Source organism: Malaclemys terrapin, chromosome 25 (genome assembly GCF_027887155.1).
Source record: "Malaclemys terrapin pileata isolate rMalTer1 chromosome 25, rMalTer1.hap1, whole genome shotgun sequence".
NCBI lineage: Eukaryota > Metazoa > Chordata > Testudines > Emydidae > Malaclemys > Malaclemys terrapin.
The window spans coordinates 11592086-11612353 of record NC_071529.1 but is presented as its reverse complement, the minus strand read 5'-3'; the positions used below and the strand labels follow the sequence as shown (position 1 = coordinate 11612353).

At 57.6% G+C, this 20268-nt stretch overlaps 2 protein-coding genes across 8 annotated transcripts in view; both read right to left on the bottom strand.

Moving 5' to 3' along the window:
• The window catches only part of SCRN2 (secernin 2), a 30151-nt gene extending 10144 nt beyond the window's left edge, over window positions 1–20007 (bottom strand). For 2 of the 7 annotated variants that reach the window (XM_054014117.1, XM_054014114.1), the window contains exon 1: window positions 66–354. In XM_054014117.1, the coding sequence (XP_053870092.1) occupies window positions 66–329 (264 nt within the window). In that variant the 5' untranslated portion in view covers window positions 330–354. Of the gene's footprint in view, window positions 1–65; window positions 355–395; window positions 787–1375; window positions 1396–1423; window positions 1534–19925 lie in introns of those variants that run through there. The other 5 variants (XM_054014121.1, XM_054014118.1, XM_054014119.1 and 2 more) reach the window with 5 other exon arrangements.
• Window positions 11103–20012, bottom strand: SP6 (Sp6 transcription factor). The gene is made up of 2 exons (XM_054014122.1): window positions 19926–20012; window positions 11103–12514 (listed from the first exon to the last, which is right to left on the bottom strand). The coding sequence occupies exon 2, from the start codon at window positions 12475–12477 to the stop codon at window positions 11365–11367; it is 1113 nt and encodes a 370-aa protein (XP_053870097.1). The 5' UTR covers window positions 12478–12514; window positions 19926–20012; the 3' UTR covers window positions 11103–11364.
• Between the last annotated feature and the right edge of the window lie 256 nt (window positions 20013–20268).

Genomic DNA, 20268 nt, shown 5'->3' with positions numbered 1-20268 from the left:
CCCATCTCTTCCGCCCAGAACTGGGTGTCGTCCCCCCCCCCCCCCCCGGCACATTGTCTGCTCACCTTGAGTTTTGCCCCCCTGGCATAGGTTGCAGCAGGGAGATAGACGACTTCCTGGACCTCATCTCTAGGCCGGTCTGAATTTTTGCCGAAGATCACGGCCCGGGAGGCGGTGGCTGGAGGGAGAGCGACGAAGCAGTCGCAGGAGGAGGGCGCGGGGCGGTTCTGCTCGGCCATCGTAGCTAGGAAGAAACAAGGTGAGTCAGGGTCACCCACTCTCAGCCACTTCTCAAGTGGGTCTCCCTGCCCAGCGCTCGAGCCAGCCATCGGCACCCTTCACAGTGGAGTCCCAGGGCATCCCCTACCATGTCCTCCCGGAATCAGTTCACCCACCCAGGTGCCTCGCGCTGATTCCAAGGCCACCTGCTGATGCCGGGAATGCCACCGTGATGCGCTGGCACAGGGCGGGTGAGCGCCTGGCACAGGCCAGCCACGCTCAGGGCAGCTGGGGACTTCTCCTGCCACGGGTGACGTCCTCTCCCAATTTTGCAATGCTAGCTGGGTCACCCCCTCCGGCGAACCCCCCGGGCCCGGGGATCATGTGGTCAGAGGAGGAGGAGGGCGGCTTATTCCTCCACCGCTCTGGAAAGAAAACCCCGGCGGAGGGGTAGAAGTGACGGGGGCGCAGGAGCTCAGCCCAGTCGAGCAGTTCAGGCCTGTGGCTGAGGCTTGTCCCACGCGGAAGGCAGAGCTCAGCTGCCAAAGGGGATTTGACCCCCCTACCCTCGTCGCAGCCCTTCTGGGAACAGCTCCCCGGCCGCCCTTTGCCAACAGGGGCTGCCAGGCAGACTGGCTGGATCCAGGCCAGCTGGGACCGAAAAACAAAGGCTATTTTGACTGGGATTAAAGCCATTTCAGATTAAACTGTCAGAGCAGAGAGGCCCTAGGGGGACACCCCCCTCGACACAGACCCAAGCCCAGGGACAGCAGGGCCCACTGGCCACAGCATGCCAATGGATCAGCCCTATCTCCCTCTCTGCAGCCCTCCCCCCCCCCACGCCTGCATTGCACGGGCCTGGGGGGGGCTCCCCGCACCCCCCCCTCACCCGCCTGCATTGCACGGGCCTGGGGGGGTCTCCCCGCACACCCCCCACACCCGCCTGCATTGCACGGGCCTGGGGGGGTCTCCCCGCACACCCCCCACACCCGCCTGCATTGCACGGGCCTGGGGGGGTCTCCCCGCACCAACACCCACACCCGCCTGCATTGCACGGGCCTGCGGGGCCTCCCCGCACCTCCCCTCCCCCCCGCATTGTATGGGCCTGCGGGGTCTCCCCGCCTGCATTGCACGGGCCTGAGGGGTCTCCCCGTACCCCTCCCCACGCCTGCATTGCACGGGCCTGGGGGGCGGGTGTCCCCACCTGTCCAGCCTGGCTCTGCGCCCCCCGCCGCCGGGACCTTCCGCGGCTCGGAGCTGGCAGCGGCGGCGCCCTGTGGCCGGAGGCTGTTAAGGCAGGAGCCGGGGGGGCGGGGGGGGGGAGCAGCGCCGTTTCCTGCTCTCCCCGAGCGGGACTTGAACCAGGGACACACCAGGAGTCACCCCCGGCTGGACCGGCCCGGAGCTGGAGCAAACCGCACCGCTAGGAGGTGCCCTTGCGCCCTGCTCCTCCTGGCCCGGATCAGCCCCATACCCCCGGCTCCGGAGGAACTCAGGCTATGGACTGGCTGGGAGTCCCCTAACACATCCCCTAGGGAATGAATGGGGTCCCCTGGCTAACACCCCCCCATGGACTGAACAGGGGTTCTCTTATCGATTACCCCCTTTTAGGAATGAATGGGGTCCCCCTAGCTAACATCCTCCCCCCATGGGACGGGATGGGCTCTCTTCGCTTAAATCCATTTGCCAACCAGCTCTCCTCCTTTTGCCTTTGCGAGGTCAGGGCAGTTGCACCTGCCGGAGAGACCTGCTTTCTCTTACTCCCTTGTGCCATTTGCTTTTCCTGTCTCACCCCTTCCACTCCCCCGCACACCTCTCCGGGGTCGGTCGCACGCGTCGTGCACACCCCGGATCAGTGCAAGCAAGTTACACTCGCTTGACACACCAGCTTCCTAGCCAGCTGACACCAGCTTTGAAACTCACACCCTGGGTGAAATCCCTCCCGGGGCCGCTTGGCGACCGGATGGGAACGGCACCCTCCCACGACAGGCCTGAACGGGGCCCAGGGAAACGCGGGAAAGTGGCCAGAGGATCACAAACAAGAGGGCGAGGAGGAGAAAGTGAGAGAGACACTCCCCGGAGAGTTGGAGTCACTCGCTCCCTGGCCGACTCCCTGCACGGGCTCCTGTTGCTTCATCCCAGGGTCCCCTGCTCGCAGACCGGTTCTGCCAGGCTCGGGTTCCCTCCGGCATCTGCTCCGCATCGTAGGCCGGAAACGCCAGCCAGGGCTGCAGCAGGAGACAAGTCTGCTCCCTGATTGCTGGCCCCCTTTGAGATCAATGCAGCAGGCCTAGCCCCACGCAGAGCCCAACTGGGGGATCCCCAAGTGGTTCTGCCTTGTGGAAGGTGTGGGTGGGTGGGGAGAGATGGCACAATCTCTGCTCAGGCCTCTTCTAGGCCCGTCCTGTGAGTAACGAGGGGAAGGGGGCTGCAATCTACAGTTCAGGCTCCCACCGCCCCTTTCTCTGAGGGTCACAACACCTTGATCAGTCATGACTCATCCAAGCATCTTTAATGTTGCAACGGACAGATAGAGAGATGTAGGAGTCAGCCAGATCTGCCCTGGGGGCGGGGGTGGGGGGTCCATGACCTGCCAGGTCAAAGGGCATCTGGGGGTGGGGTGACCAGCTGCCTGCTACCCCCCCCCAATCTTATGGGGACTAGGGAGTCACCCAGGCTTTGGCTGGGCTGTGGCCTGGCCAGAGCCCCCATTTGAAGAGTTGAAGGGAAAAAGGCTCCAGCAGTAGAAAGCGGGATCTAGAGAGGAAATGCCTGAGCCGTGCCCAGACAGGTCGTTCCAGGCGCGGACGCCCCCTTCCTCCTCTCCGCTCACATTTGGAAATCTTCGGCTAGGAGGGGGGAAAATGCTTCCAAAATTACATTGTCCAATAGCCCCGTCTCTGGCTGTGCATGGAATTGTGTCTCTTGGAGCGGACATAAAGCAAAGGTCTTCACTAATCGTTGTCATTTTTACAAGAGGTGGGGTGTTGTAACCCCCTGGTCCTGGCCAAATTACACGCAGGGTAATTACATTCTACCCCCTTAAATTCTCCCCTGCTATTTCAATTGGTTATTGCAGTATGGTGGTGGTGTGCGCTGTTAAACCAGCTGCAGCATTCCACCCCAGAAGCAGCCGCATTTCAGTGGCAGGTAAAGTGAGCCCTGTGTCTAAAGCACATTGAGGTCCTTCAGGATGAAAAGCAACATTGTTACTAGGGTTCCGCAGGAATATTATTTATTCCAGGCTAGCAAAACCGGCACCGAAATTTGCCAGCCCATGCACAAAAATTGACTCAGGGCGAGAGTGCCAAAAATGGGATTGGTCAACAAAGAGACTTTGTGTGGCTGTCAAACATAGGTAAGGTGCTCAAGGTAAACTGAACTTTGCGAGGCTGACTTATTCTAGAGAGACTATGATTATCACTGATAGGAGGCGCCCATCCATATTATTGAGAGAAAGGGCTACAGCACTGTACTGTGACTCAGGAGACCTCGGTTCAGTACTGGGCCCAGCCACTTAGGCCCATCTCCTCAAAGGTACGTTAGGATTTTCCATACCTTTGAGGATGTGGGCCTTACTCACCCTGTGCCTCAGTTTCCCCATCTGTGAAATGGGGATAATAAGGCTTCTCACTTCTTGTCTATGTGGATTGTAAACTCTTTGGTGCAAGAACTGTCTCTCCTATGTGTTTGTACAGGGCCTAGCACCATGGGGCCTTGAGCTCTGTTGGGGCCACTATGTGTTCCTATAATACAATTACTAAGACAACTGGGGTCCCATTGTGTGCGGTGCTGTACAAACATATAGGAAAAAACAGTCTCTGAGTTTACTGTCTGAAGGACGCAGAAACAAGAAGGGCAAGGGCCAGGGATATAAACATACCAAGAATTGGCCACAGGGTTGACTGGCACCCCTTGGATGTATCTGAAAGCGAGTCTTTTAACATAGGCTAGGGCTAAAACCTAGTTGGTAGGTGTTTTTTTAAATATGGTTTTAGGAAACAGCAAAGGCAAACTAACCAGGTTACACCTCACTTTGGCAGAGAGCAAAGGGGATAGGGCAGAGAACTAGACTTCAGGAGACCTGGGGTCTGTTCCCAGCTCTGCCACTGACTGCTGTGTGACCTTGGGCTAGTCCCTTCCACCGTGCCTCAGTTTCCCTCCCACCCTTCCCCTGTCTGCTCTCTAGGGCAGAGACTGCGTCGATGTGACTGCACAGGACCCAGCGCACTGGGATCCCAATTTTGGTTAGCGCCTGGGGATGCTAAGGTAACGTGAATCATGCTGTCAGACAAATGGCCCTAAGGCTTGGAAGCTGATCCGCACGTGCGGGAGCCCCTCAAAGCCAATCAGTCTGCAGGGAGCAGGGCTCGAGTCCCTTTGCCAGGCTTGGCTGATGGTAGCGCAGTAGTATTTCAGTGGCTGACATTTGGATGGGAAGCGTCCCATTTCATCATGCACGTCCCAGGCTATGAAACCAGACCTGTTTGGCAATGGTGAGCAATGCCTCCTACCACTGCCGGATGACAAACCGTGTGGGATAGCCATGGGAAAAGGCTGAGTGCTCATCCGACATGTCCCTTCTTGAAAGGGGATGACGGGCGAGGCCAGGGCAGCCTGCGGCTACTGCCGGGTGCGGACAGCACCGCAGACAGCAGGGGCGTTTGGAGAAGACCCCCTTGGTTCTCTGAAAGCAGAGCTGACAGCAGGCCCACAGGATATTCAATAGAAGAGCGCCCCTTTTCCCCTCCTCCTGGAGTGGGTTGGCATCATCACTGTGTTTTTGCAGATCCACATGGGAAGGTCCACTGAAGTCAGTGATGTTCCTTGGGAGGAGGGGCGTGGCAAACCCAGATGGCTCATGGCCTAAAAATACAATAGAGGGGAGGATCAGAACAATAGTTACTTGGGGGGTGGGCGGTATTCAAGGGCTCGGAGCCCCCTTTTTGTTGCAGGTGCTTTAAGCTGGACACGGTGGGCGTCTCGAACTCAGCAGAGATAGAGACCACAGCTCAGCATGTGGAAAACACACAACTTTATTATGGTACAAAACACAAACCCACAAGCCATCACCCCAGGTCTCTTCATAGCAGCAAAGGATCCTACACGGTTTCCTCTGTGGGGCTCCTACGGTAACAGCTTGGGGGGCAGGAAAGCACCCCAGCACCCAGGGTCACTAGCAGCCAACTTCTCCCCTAGCCAAACTGACCATGGATGACTGGGCACCGGCCTCTCCTGTCTCCCAGGCCCCACATCAGGCATTGGAAGCCAGCAAAACCTTCGCTGCCTTGTACCTGCTCCTGGGAGGTGGCAGGGAGTGTCACTCAGCGCCAATTCCATCCTTGTATCCTACTTGCGGACGGCCACATGGGAACAAACCAATGAGCCAGTTGGTCTGGTGTCGTCTCTCCCACACTGGACCTGGCCAATGGCCCATCTAGCCCAGGGACCCCACCTCCCCGATCAGACCAATGGAACAACATCTTTCAGCCACATCAAATATAGCCAATAGCCCACCTATCCCAGTATCCCTGCCACACTAGATCTCCTAGCCAACTCCATCAGTCCATCTATCCTAGTCTCCCTGCCTCGCTGATCAGACCAATGGACCCATCCAATAAGACAGGGGTAGTCACTTCTTTTTCATCAAGGTTCACATTTCTTGGTCAAGGTCTAGTCAAGGTCCGGACTCCAGAGAAAACAACAGTAATGATAACAGTAAGTAAATAAAAGGGGTCCATTCAAAAAGCATCTGGACGGCAGTAAGGTTTTGGCCTGTGGTCCACCTATTGACTACCCCTGCAATATGGTATCCCCACCTCACTGCCACTTCAGATCTAACCAGTGGCCCATCTAGCCAGGTATCCCCACTCCCTGAATCAAACCAATTCGTCTCTGTAGCCCGGTATCCCCTGGATCAAACCAACACACTCATCCAGCCCAGCATCCTTCCCCCAGTGGTTCAGCTACCCCACCTCCAGCTGTCTGACATCAGATGCTCCTGTGCTGTATCTACCGATGTGATACTCTGCCCCGGAGAGGGGAAATTCCCACGACCACCCAGCTGGGGGATCAGCTTATGCCCTGAAGCACAAGTTTCAACAGCACCACCCCAGCTGGCTTGGTATTCACGCCTGTATGTTCCTCACCTGGGCAGTCCCCTGGCAAGGAGAGAGTGCAGGGCCAGGAGATGCTTGAACTAGCCAATTCGGGAGCACAGCACCAGCAAGCCCCTCCTGAAATCTCCACTATGCCGCAGGCGGGGGGACCTAGCGAGCAGTCTCTCCCCACCCAGTTTTACAGCCTTCATTGCCCCATAAATCAAAGGCCTGATGGGCAGGGGCTGGGTTCTGAGACATCCTCGCTGCAGGGAAGGAGGTGGCAAGTGGGAGTGGAGGGGGGGGGAAAGCTGCCTAAATCCCCTGCTTCCACTGTTTTCCCTTCCAAACTGTTCAGCCGCCCTGGGACAGACCTATCCTATACGTGACTCTTTGGATCCAGGAACCAATTCAGATCTCTGCTTTAAAAAGCAGGATTGTCCCCAGCCTTCACCAGCAGAAACAATTCTATTAGGGGAACAGCGATTTTGCCCACTATCGATGGAGGGGGCAGGCCAGATGTGATGAGCTGAGCCCAGATGCCAAGGAATCCACCCCAATACCCAAAGGCCCTTGTGTTCTCAGGACCTGTTTGCGGGGCACAGGAGGGAGAGATCAGACCAGCTCTGCTTCAGAGCTCCCAGGGGATGATGCTCTACATCCACTCCAGGATGGAAACCTGTAACCATATGCATGTTTAAACTGTGGTCACTGCTAACAAAGGGGTCAGGTCACCCAGCCCAACTCCCATCAGCTTCGCCGGAAGATGGATCAAGCCCAGAAACCAGGGGCCTGAAGATTTGTCTACACTGGGACGTTCAGGAAAACTAATCTGAATTAATTTTTAAAGTGGATTAGTTCCACTGCATTAAACCTCTTTGTGGATGGCCTTATTCAGAAGTAATTTGATTTAGCTTCATTCCCATTTAACTAATGCACATTAAATTCACACCTTTAGTTAATCCAAATTAACTACTTTCCTGAATGTCCTTTTATAGACATGACCTAAGAGGCAAAGTTTGGAGCCACTTACATACTTGCTCAAAGTTAAGCAGGGCTCTGGGTTTAATAGAGATGGACCAAAACTAGAATCATTGATGCAAACCCTACTTCTCCCAGCTCCAATTCCTGATTCTGGGGGTAGGACACACTGAATCTGGAACTAAACCCACACTGGTTTTGCTGCATAAATGACCAACCTAATTTGCCTAGTTATTAGCAAGAATCTAGCACAGTCTCCTTGTTGACAGCACAGACAGGGATAGACTCTAGTTAAGGTTAGAAGGTTTTGGATTTTCAGTGGTGAATATAAATAACTGTTAATTTCTTCCTCCACCTAGAAGGTAATTTAAAAAAAAAAAAAAAAAAAACACTCCACTGAAATTTACAAGGAGGGAAATTTAAATACATCAGGTGTCAGTTGTATCCCTGAAGTTAATGGAGGGATAAGCCAGGCCTCTTTTTTCACACAGGGAAGCAGCTATCCAACTCTTCCGCTCTCTGTTCTGTCTGGTAATCAGTCAGTTAACAGGAGGATTTGATTTGTGACTGATGAATTGTGATTTCTACAATTGACATTCGGTCTGAATTAGTTTGGTGTCCCAGTTGTTTTTTGTCGTCACTTTCCTGGGAGGGTAAAAATGCAAATGGAGAAGAATCTGAAAAATCAGTATTCTCCTTTGGAAGAGGCAGCGGGTGCACTGGGAATGTGACTAAGCCAATCACATGGACGGATGTCTGAGAGAGAAAAGGGCCTTGACACCAGTTAAGGAAACTCTGCTAGGGAATCATAGACTATCAGGGTTGGAAGGGACCTCAGGAGGTCATCTAGTCCAACCCCCTACTCAAAGCAGGACCAATCCCCAGACAGATTTTTGCCCCAGAGCCCTAAATGGCCCCCTCAAGGATTGAACTCACAACCTGGAGGTTCCAATCCTGCAGCCTTTACTCATGAGTCATTCCAACGAGACTCAAACTTGCAACACGTTGAGGCTCTTTGCCCTCAGCTATCCAGGAGCGTCTCCGAATTTCTCAACCCTTTAACAAAAGGTCTCTGCAGCGAGCACAGTTCTGATCCCAGCCCAGATGGGACCAGAGATGAGCAACTGGTTTTTGAGACCGATACTGGGCAACTGCCCCCCCCCCCCCCCCAAAGATACACATTAAACAAGCTTTGTTTCTAAGCTTCCATCCTCCCCAACTGGCAAAGCCTGGTTTCACCTTATTAATAATAATATTAATAAAATAATAATAATAAAACAGTCTAAGATAAAGAGCTCGGCTCATATCCGGAGATGGATTTGAACCTCCTCCAATCTCCAAACACTCTGGACGTTAGAGGCTTCTTGGTCTCCAAACTCCACTCTGAATCTGGCAAATTACCCCATGTTTTAATAATGGGCCAAACCATGATATCAGCTGTGAAAAATCCCCAGGCCAGATTCTTGGCTGGTGTCGATCAGCGCACTGAATGCAGGGGAACTGAAAGACGTCAGCTGAGGATCCGGCCCCCCAGAATTTTGGATCTAGAGGTAGCCGTAGCCGTGTTTTAAAACCTCACCCGAAATCGAACGACAGAGGCCCAACCCTCCACTCCCCACAGTTACATTTGCGCTGGCAGAAGCGCCAGTCTTACTTGCTCGAGGGTTCTGCCGACATTTAGGAAAACAATTATATGAAACAACCACTTCATTTAAAAAAAAAAAAAGGGGGGGGGGGAAGGAGGTAGGATCAAGAGAGAAAAAAAAAAAGTTTCCTTCGGGATAAACTGGTTTAAAATCAACAGTTTAACAAAAAAAAAAAAAAAAAAAACAGGGCGGGGGTGGAATTCCCAACCCATCAGCTTCCATAGCACAAATGATAATCTAGGCATTCAATAAATATCGCTGGAGTGCAGAGCATGGGATCAGGCTCCGAGCAGCCTGAATTCATCTTCCAGTGCAAAACAAGACCCACCCAGCCCGGCTGCGACGGGAGAGGGTGGTTTGACGCTCCCCTCCCTCCCTGCCTGGCCCGATTGGGCCATAGGATCGGCATCTGGCTGCTGCCGGCTCCACTGGCTTCCCAACGCAACGCTCACCTCCCCCGGGGGAGAGCGGGTGACGGCCGGGAGAGGGGTGGGCGTGGGAAAGGAGCAGCTGCACACCTTGGGCAATCGCACAAAGGCCGGCACGTTGCACAACTCGCCCAGCAGCCTCGGCGCAGGCCCCCTCCCCCCTCAAGGCTTCCCCCCGCATCCCCGGCCCAGAGTGACGCTCCCCACACCCGGGTGGCTCATCGCAGGGTGTCTCCCCCCCACCCATCCCCGTGGGGCAAGTGGGTTCCCGCCACGAGAAGGCTCTCTTCTTTGCCGCTCGGCCCCTGTCCCTGGGCGTCAGCCTTGACTGGACTCACCCACCGCACCCGGGGACGATTGTCCTCCCAGCGCAGCCAAAAGCAGGAGGGGGCAGAGGTCACGCAACAGAGCCCGGACCCCCGTGGGAACCCCCTGGGGCAAATTCAGAGGGCCTGAACATCCAGGGGCTCCACTGTGGAACCGCCCCCTGCTCGGGCTGAGAACCCCTGTCTCTTCAGAGGATTGTAACAGTGGCCGCAGGGACCGAAAGCCGGGAACGGGGCTGTAATGGCTAAACACGGGGCCTTCTAATGGGAGGTGGCGAGAGAGGAGAGGCTGAGGTTGGCTAAGCTACTCTCGGGGCGGGGGATTTGCCCCCGCACCTAGAACCAAGCAAGTGCAATGCCCCTGACTCGGGCGGGTTCCCCCCCGGGGCCAGTTTGTCCCCTAGACTCCATGAGCTGGGCAGCGCAGCTGGACCCCCCTGCAGGAGCCTGTGGGTCAACCTCCCCCCACCCCTGCCCCGGGTAGCGGGGCAGGGGCAGGTTTACCCCAAACCACGCCGGGTCAGTAGCACTGCGTCAGGTCAGACCGCTGCAGTGTTGGGGCTGCGATTCTAAGGGCCGATCCCAGCTCGTACAGGTCCTGGGGAATGGCGGGGGGCTGTTCCTCTGCAGGGGGCTAAGGGGGCATACTGGAGCAGGAAGAGCAGTGAACCCCTCTGCTCCCCCTCTCCAAGGGGTTCCCTTTGGGGCGAGCGGTTTGTAAACTAGCCTTTCCCAACCCACTGTTTTACCCTCCCCTTTTGGCCGCAGACGTGTCTGGACGGCTGCGGCCGAGAGGGAAGGGTCCTCGCTGCTCCGGGTCCCGCTTGATGTTCCTTCCAAGCAGCCTCCCTCGTGCCAGAAGTCGTGGCAGCACAAAGCAGGGGGCGGGCGGATCCCCGAGCCAGTGGGGAAGCTTCCGCAGCCCAGCGAGAGCGAGCCAGCCGAGCGAAACCCCCCCAGGGCAGGAGCTGACTTCTGGGCGCTTCCCAGGCAGGGATCGGGCCAGGAGGGTCATTTTGCAGGGTGGAGTGCGAAGTGCGCAGCGGGGTGGGGTGGGGGGGGCTGGAAGAGGAGTTGGGGAGGGGAGAAGCGGTGGATGGGAGGAGGGGATTGGGCAGGGGAGGGGAGAGGCAGTGGATGGGGGAGCTGGGGGGTTTAAGACCACCCTCAGTTACAGCGTCTTGCCTGCCTCTTCTGCCAGCTGAGCCCGGAGCACAGCTCTCCAGACTCGGATTTTGCTGGTCAGCGGGGAGCATCTGGACCCGGGACCCCAGCCTCCGCCGGAGACATCCCTCCCCCCACTGCTTTGCATGGGGCCGCCCTCTCCTCCTGCCCCCTACCCCCACCCCATCGGCACAATCCCTCAACTCAGATCCTTCAAAAAAAAAAAAAAAGGTCCCAGCCCTTAACACCCTCCCTCTTCCGGTTCGGAGACCAGCCCCCGGGCTGGACCCTCCCAGCCCCCCGTGGGAGGAGAGGCCCCATGCCCAACGCACCGAGATTGCGTCCTTTCCTCCTACAGAATAAATAGCTTCTTGCTCGGAGGACACAGCCACGTACGCCCCGGCCCAGGGACCACAGCCCAGAGCGCGGCCCCGCCCGGGGAGACCCGGCGCCGGGTAGGGAGCGTCCATCCTGCGGTACCGGAGAGAGGAGGGGGAGAAGCTCAGTTGGGCTGGGTCGCGGGGCTGGAGCTGCCAGCCTCGGGCTCCCTCTTGCCTTTCCCCGGAGGGTCTGCCCCGCCCTTGCCCTCCCTCTCCGCTCCTTCTTTGGCCCCCTCGTGTGTCTTCATGTGCTTGCTGAGGTGGTCGCTCCTCATGAAGACCCGGCTGCACACGGGGCAGGTAAACTTCTTGGTCCCCGTGTGGGTCTGGAGGTGCCGCTGCAGCTCGTCGGAGCGGGTGAAGCGCTTGCCACAGAAGAGCCAGTTGCAGACGAAGGGCCGGTCCCCGCTGTGCCACCGCAGATGGGCTTTCAGGTGGGAGGTCTTGGCGTAGGCCTTGCCGCAGCCGGGGATGTGACAGTTGTGCAGATGCTTCTTCTTGGCCCCATCCGGGCACGGACCCACCCTCTCGGCCTCCTGGCAGTTCGGGCAGCGGCACACTGCCTGCCCGGCGCTCCGGGGCACCGATCGCCTCGAGCTCTTCGGCCTAGCAGTACCGTCCACAGCCTGCTCGGGAACGTGCGGCTCCGGAGGCGAGGCGAGTGGCTTCAGCTCTTCCTGGCCCATCAGGTGCTGGGCCGAGGGCAGGAGGTGATGTGGTGGGCCACAGAGTTGGTGCTCAGCAGAGCTGTAACCCCCCAGCACTGGCTGGAGTCCGCCCGCCGGGCCAGGGGCTTGCAGGCTGCCTTGACCCGGCGGCAGCTCCATCCAGCTGGATCCAGCATGGAGGTCCCACCAGGAATTCACGCCGCCGTCCTCGGCAGCGTTGCTGGGGTGCGAGGGCCTGAACCAGGACTCATAGGGGTGGGCCATTTCGGGAGGCGGCTGCAGGAGCTTGGAGTACGTGCCGGGGGCCAGCAGGCTGTCACCATCCAGGTCTAGCCTCGAAGAGCTATGCAGATCATAGCCGGGAGGGGCCGCGAACTCCACCCCGGGGCCCACCAAGGGCAGGTTCTGGACCTCCGTGGGCTGGAGAGGGGAGGGGAAGTTGCCGCCCGCCTCGGAGCTAGCGTGGGGCTGGTAGGGCTGCAGGGGCTGCAAGTCCAAGTGCGGGGAGGAGGCGCGCGGCGTGTCCGAGCGCTGGTTGGCAAGAGAGCCGCAGACGGCCGTGAGCATCGCCGGACTCCAGAGCGGGGCCGCAGCTCCGGCAGACCTGGAGCGGGAGAGAGAGAGAGAGGGAGAGGAAGGGATCTGAGTCGGGAGTCATGCTCACTCCCGTCCCATGCAATTAACGCTGCGCTGCCTTCCCTTGGAACGGGCCCGAGTTTCCCCTTCAACCGTGGAGCCAGAGATGGGTCTGGGCCAGGTCACTTGTTTCACCGGGGGCTGGGATCCTGCTAAGCCCCTCTGTGCACCGAGCTTGGCACAGGACACCAAATACATACCGGGTGTAACCCCACTGATTTCAGTGGATTTGCATCAGGGATGAATCTGGCCTAGAGACCGCTCCTCTCTCATATGGCTGTGCCACCAGGACAACAAGACGACCTTGGTTTTACATATTATTTGTATTCCTGTAGCCCCTAGGAGCTCAGGTTTGGGATCCGGACCGTGTGGCGCTAGGCGCTGTACAAACACAGACCATAAAAGATGGCTCTTATCCCAAGGGGCTTACAGCCTAAGGCATTTGTCTAGAGAGACTTTCAATCAGTAGATCTCAAAGGGCTGTATCATTATCCCCATTTTACAGATGGGGAAACTGAGGCCTAGAGAAGAGTAGTGACTTACTGAAGGCCAGTGGCAGAGCTAGGAATAGAACCCAGATCTCCTGAGTCCCCATCCAGTGCTCTAGCCACTCGGCCGCCATCCCTTGCCCCCAACCCTACCCCTAAGGGCTGATGTCCTCCAGCTGGAAGGCTGTCTAGTTGGGTCATTGACTCAGGGAAGGCGAGGTGGACAGGACAGAACATGAGCCTTTCACCCTCACATCCAAAGCCTGTTGGAGTCAGTGGAAATGCTCAGGTTGACTTCAATGGGCTCTGGCTGTGTGACACATGGCAGGTGGCGCTAAGGATCCCGAAGCACCAGGCACCCTGGACAATAGATCGGATGCTGCTCCCCATCCCCTTACAGCTCCCCTCTGTCCACAGAGGCCCCCCCGAGTTGCCCAGCCCTGTATGGTCCCTGGACAGCATCTCAGCTTTGCATCTTCCCCTAGTGGCTCTGTGCGCTGTCCAGATGGCCAGGGCGTTTTTGAAGGTATTTTAGAGGCTCCTAAAAAAGGAGGGGGAGGAGCAGATTTAAGTATAGTTTAGTCTCCGTTCCTAAAAGGCCCTCGGAGACAGGCCCCTCTAATAGGCAGCTTCTGGGAGGTGGATTACAGTAATTACAGTCTGATCGTCTGTGCCGCTGGATGGAAGAGGCTCCGGCTGCGTTCTGGAGCACCTCTGAGCTGAGCCTGGGGTAGCAGGGGCGTGGGGAGACCTGGCGGGGTATTTATAGCCTCGTTCTGCACGGCTCCGTAGAACGCCCCGGAACTTGCCTGCGGCGCCGCTCGGCTCGTTGGGCCCATCCCCGCGGGAGTGGCGCTTAAGAACACAGGAGCTGGTCGGTCAGGTATGGGCCATCCCTAGGAGTTGGCCCATCGAGGTATCCTGCCCAGGGCAGCGGCCAAGCCAAAACAAGCCAAACCTTGCCCCCATCCCTCCCTCCATAAGGCAGCTGGCTAGTCGTGCAGCGCCGTGCACAAGGAAAAGCAGAGGGGATTTCTCACTGCCCCTTGGGACTAGCCCTGAAATGCAAGCGCCGGCCAGCGAGGCACCGTCACTCAGGATACAGAGCTGGGGTCTCCCCAGGCAGACAAGGTCCCCACCCTCTGATGGGGGAGGGCAGAGTTCCTGACTGAAGTATAAACAATCACTAACTGGTGTGTCCCTGCCCATTGACCCGACTGGATGGAATCCGAATGGCTCAGTCGTGTGCCATAGGCCCAAATACGGCCATGGGGCTTCTTAGCTCCAGTGGTCCTGGCTCTGTCTTATGAAGTGTCTGAGCGCTGCTGCCCCAGCGGAAGGGTTGTGATCTGCAGCAAAGGGACAGCGGGGAAGTCCTAAGGGGACTGGGATGATGCCGGGGTTAGCAGTAGATGTAAAAAACGAGTTCATCTGTCCCCCAGAACAGAACATCACTGCATTGCATCACTCACAAGGCAGCCACCAGAATGTAGGTTACCCTTTGCCGCAGAATATACAGGGCCGTGACTTTAATCTTGGGGCACGGCCTCCTCCCTTTCCCTTGTGTACAGCTAATCCCAAGGAGGGAGGGATGGACACCAGCTCCTTCCAGGGACAGTTCCACTGGGTTGGTCCCACCTGGAGCTCAGTCGTTCTCTAACACCAACCCCACAGCACCGGATTTAATCCCATGCTGCCTGACGGCAGTGTAGCAATATTGGCGTGAACGCTGCATCAGGCCCATGGGCATTTCACAGGGTCTTAGCGCTCTATCTTACATACTTCTCTGGCCCCTGTATTACCTGAGCATTTCACAGGCCAACACATTTATCCTGATAACACCCCTGCGAGGGGCAATTGAGACACAGAGAGATTTAGTGACTTGCCTGCACAGGAAGCCTGCCGCAGAACAGAGACGTGAACCAGGGTCTCCCAACCCCCAGGCCAACGCCCTAACCATTGGGCCACCCATCCACTCACTCAGCCCTCTCACACGAGGCAGGCTGGTGGCCTTTGCTTTGGCACCAGTTGTCCTTCAGCACTCAACGGCAGTGGGCGTGGGCCATCCGGCTGCTGATCAGGCGAGATCTGTGCAGCGGTTTAGACCACTTCACTGGAGGCCGCTGCTGGTCACCATCCCCAAACCACCAAACTCCGCTCCCCTCATCCAACACCCCCGAGTTCCCTCTCCCTTCCCCTGCTGCACTAGCAGATCGGGGGCTGCAGCAGTGACACAGAGCCTACAGCTCCCCCTGCCCCAGATGATGGGGGGCAGAAGTCCGGTCTTCCCAGTAACCACGTCAGCTCCCCTTTCAGCAGCTCGCTCAGGGCCCGTCTGCCTGTCCCGGGGCTGGAGTCGCCAGCCAGCCCTGCCCTGCTCCCCAGCAGCCGAGATCAGGGTTCAGGGCCTGCGTTGGGTCCCACGGGATCCCCGTTTGTTTCTCAGGATCCCAGCTGGTGAGTCACCCTGCCGAGCTGCGGAAACCCCAGTGGGGCGAGGCGCCCCACCCCAATGTCGAAATCCACCTGCCAGGACTAGCTCCCCGCCTCCAAGTTTCCACCAGGAGCGGTACCCAGCCTCCTCCGTGGGGCGCAGCCCTCGCTCTGCTCCAATTGTCTCCTGCCCCCAGGGGTCTTGCTCAGCCTTGGTAACCTGTACCCCATCTTGCTCCCCCGCTTGGCCGCTCTCCATACGTCCCTCCCACACACACCTTCCCGGGCCCCCCAAACCTTCCTCATCTTCCTGCTAATGACCATTCGCTGGAGAGCCAATCCAGACAGCCCAGGAGACTCCGCACCCTCACATCCTCACCCTCAGGCCAGGGGACGCTGGAAAATCCTGACTCCACTTGGACAGAACCAAGGGAAACCGAAAGCTCCATTCACCCTTGTTGGCCTACCACACAGCTCTCCCCACTTCCCCCTCCCCTGCCCTGCATTGCTATGGACAAAAACATGCCGATTTGCACATAAGATGACATGGAGAGGTGTGGGTGGGGGTAAGGGAATAGGGCAAAGACAGCCCTGACAGCAGGAAAACAGGGAGAAAAATCCACAGACACACCAAGAGGTGTCCTGGAAAGAGGACGTGTGCGCCAGCCCCAGATGTATAAAAATCAAGAATGATGCCGCTCCAGAAATGGTCACTACCAGCAGCGTCATGAACTCCCCCCCGCCCCCATCTCACCAGGACAGCTGACGGGAGTTTTCTGTCCCCTTTCTCATGCGTTGTCCCCCACAGATCCTCTCACTGGAAGGACCCGCAGCAGCGTTAAAGGGGACACCTAACCTCAATTAAAAGAAAAAGAACAAAAAAAAAAATCACACCCTGTCGGAAAGCTTTTACCCGCCGTTGTTATAAGTAACGCCCGAGGGGGGGGGGGGAGAGGCGGGGAAATGTGCTTATGTGATAGTTGCCCTGTTGGCCAAAACACTATGGATTGAACCAGTGATCTCCTGAGCTAGAAGCTAGAGCCGGAATTAAAGAGACAGGCTTCTCTAGCTGGGGGGCTGAAACAGTTGGATGGTGTCTGGGGATTGGCACAGGGAAGGATTTATAGCACTCACTGCCCAGTGGGGGACACTCAGGGCCATCCGAGCAGGTGGAGGTGACACAGATCAGAGGAGAACACACATTTCTCTGGGTTTTTTCCTTGTTTGTTTACAGCCTCTTTAATTTTGTGTCGAGTCAGTTTCACGGCTTCTCCCGGCTACTCAATTTCCCCTCTGAGTTTGTGTGGGTCTCATCCCAACAGGAGAGGGGGAGAACAATTATTGTACAGGCAGGGAGATGGGGACAGGCCCCAGGCCTGAAGTTATGTTTGTTTCAGTGTCAGAAACTGACTAGAGTTCACACAGATGGTGCCTGACTGAGCAAACAGGTTCCTGGTTTATTTGGACTCAGGACACCAAATCCAATTCTCTGCCCACCCACAAACTCTAGGGCTCAGAGCCGAGTTCAATTCTCCGTCAGCCTTAACCAGAAGAACACTCTTTCCCCCACATTTCGGTGGGTGGGGCGGTGGAGCTGGGAGTGGAATTCCCTCCCAGATGGCATTGCTCCAGCCCCATCTTTGGCTCCATGACGCTGACCATGCCAAGGCTCTGGACCAGGTTTGAAACACACTGGGATAGCTCAGTGGTTTGAGCATTGGCCTGCTAAACCCAGGGTTGTGAGTTCAATCCTTGAGGGGGCCACTTAGGGACAGGGCCGGCTCCAGGGTTTTGGCCGCCCCAAGCAGCCAAAGAAAAAGCAAAGAAAAGCCGCGATCGTGATCTGCGGCAGCAATTCGGCAGGAGGTCCTTCGCTCCCAGGCGGAGTGAGGGACCGTCTGCCGAATACCTGGATGTGCTGCCCCTCTCCGGAGCGGCCGCCCCAAGCATCTGCTTGAGAAGCTGGTGCCGGCCCCACTTAGGGATCTGGGGCAAAATCAGTACTTGGTCCTGCTAGTGAAGGCAGGGGGCTGGACTCGATGACCTTTCAAGGTCCCTTCCAGTTCTAGGAGATGGGATATCTCCATTAATTTATTTATTTATTATTTATTTATTATTAACACCGTGGTGGGGGGAAAGTCAGGAGAGAAAGAAGATCCTCCCTGGGTACTGAACAGCAAAGCCCCCTTTAACCACGGAGTTGCCCCGAGCCTGAGGGGTGTTAAGGGCCCTCAGGTCTCTCGGACATCAATGGCCACGTGAGGGCATGTGGTGTGTCTCAGGATAAGGCCCGCAAACACAGCAGCCGTCTGGCCAGCAGTCGGGGGCAGGAACCGACGTGGTCCCCTCTCCACATGGAATCACGGGCCAGGCTGGGTCTGTGAACAGGTGCCCAACTCCCTCCCTTCCTGCGTGGCATAAACAGATTTGGCCAAGCAGCCCCTAGGAGGGCTCAGTGCCCAGCCTTGCAGGACCCACCCCGGCCTCCCTCACTGGCAATTCAACGGCTCTTTCCTGCAGGACTCAGGCTCCTACCCCCTCCCCAGTAAGTTGCAAACACACACTCGGCCTCCATCAATAGGAAGCAAATGCCGCTTCCCGGATCCCTGGGGACGGCTCCAGAGCTCTCACCAACAGGCCCAGCCCTGCCAGCACGGGACTCCGGTTGACTCCGAAGGGTAGCAGTGTCTAGGGGGAAGAACTGAACGCAGGGGCCATCAAAGACAGGCTGCGCTGCGTGGTAAAACTGCTTAAGAAGCAAAGGTGCCCTGAAAGGGCCCGATCCCTCTTAGGGCCAAGCTAGGACTCTGGGTGACACAGGTTTGGGTGACACAGGGAGCTGTCTAGTCCCCACGTTAAGGAGCCAGGACAGGCAGAAGGCAAAGCAGGGACTTTTCCTATCCCAGCTCTCTCTAAGCTCCAGCGTGGATGTCAACACCAGTCTAGGCCTGGGGCCAATTTGTCACCTCAGTGACACACGCACAGATGCGGAATAATCCCCCTGATTTCCCAGGAGTCATTCCGGATTGACACCAGGGGGACTGCGGGGAATCAGACCCTCCTTCCAGGTCCGCACTTGGTTACCAAAGCAGAGCCCCCACCCACTGCAGCCGCTCCTGGTCATGTCACTAACACGTGGCCTCGGATCCTGGCTTTGCATTCCCAGAGCGCTGTACAGACTCACCAGTGGGCCAGGGAGGGGAACAATCTTCTTACCCCGGGAGAGTTTGAGACATTTTCCCATCCCCAATCCGGACAAAAAGTTGAAGTCTTGACAATTTTTGTGAGCACGCGCGACAGGTCAGTCATTTTGAAATGTTTTGTTTCCATTGCAGCTTTATATTTACTTTATTTACCCTAAATTAACACAATCTTCAAAACAAACATCTCTCTTTGAACCAAAACCAGGAACTGTGTCAGTCAGAAAACACCAACATTTCCCAAAAATAGAAATCCAAATATTTTTTCAATACAGGAAAGTCATCAAAACCAGCCAGCTCCAGTGAGCACTTTTGCTTTTGACAGGTCAACATTTTCCAGCAGAAAATAAATAAATGCGTTGATAAACTGGTGAGCAGCTCTGCTAATAAACCCCTCAAGCCCCCTTCCCTGCACCCCCCGAGGAAAGTCTAAGAGGCACGAGCACCATTTTACAAGTGGGGAAACTGAGGCACCGAGCAGTGCCTCCCCTGGGCTGGAAATAGAACTGGGCAATTCTTGGCTGCCCGTCCTGAGCGCAGAGCACCTCGCACTAGGCGAGAAACCAACCACAAGCTGCAGGTGACCGGCTTTGAAGAGGGGGGTGGCAGGGAGCCAAGACAATCGCCCCTTCAATCGATCCTGGCCAGGGGTCCAATCAACCACAACCTTCAGTGTGTGGGGGAGGGGGGCTGGATTGGGCCCAATCCTGCCAACTCAGACCGGAGGCTGGACTGAGTTAATACCATCCCAGCCCCCTCTGCGGGACACCCTGAACCCCAGCAATGCGCCCCTTAGTTTCCGGAGGAGAGGAACCCCCCGCCGCCGCCCCCACACCCTTCCTGGCCGAGTGGGGGGCGGGGCTTGTCCCACTACAGCTGCACAGCTCCAGATCCCCCCTCCCCCCAACGCCACACTCTCCAGCACACCCCACTTTGCACCTTGGGGGTCTGCCCTGGGCGGGGGGGGGGAGCTCACCCGGGGCCCCGCGGCCCTTTCCACCCGCCGCCGCAGGAGCGATCGCGACCAGCTGGCCGGGGGAGCAGGAACTCCAGCAGGTGCCCCACGACGGGAGAAGGAAGGACCCGGTCCCGGGGCCTCTCCCCACCTGGCTCCCAGGGCCGCTGGGGGGGCTGGAGGCCCCTGGACACACAGGGGACGCTGCCCCCCCCAAGCGCCGGCGCCGCGGACAGCTGCTCCCCACCCGCGTTAGTATCCGCGGGGAACACGCCCCGGAGCAGACCCACGAAGTTCAGGTACCTGCAGATTCAGCGGGGCCCGGGGGTGCCGCGATCTCCCCGCGGAGCCGTCCTCATCGGGGCGCCCGTCCCGTCCGTTCGCCCGCCCCACGGGTAGAGCCCCTCGGCCGCTGGCCAGAGCCGGTCCCCGCAGCCCGTGCGGAGCGAGCGAGCCCAGGTGAGCGGAGCGAACCCGCCCTGGCTCACGGCCGCGCTCCGCTTCCCTCCTGGCCCGGCTCCGCCCACCTACCTGCCCCAGCTGCTGTTAACCCTTCCAGACGGCTCCGGCCGGCCGGGGAGCCCACACAGAGGGTGCTTAGAGGGGAGAAACCGGCCCCAGCGCTGGGCTCGCTCCCAGCTCGCTC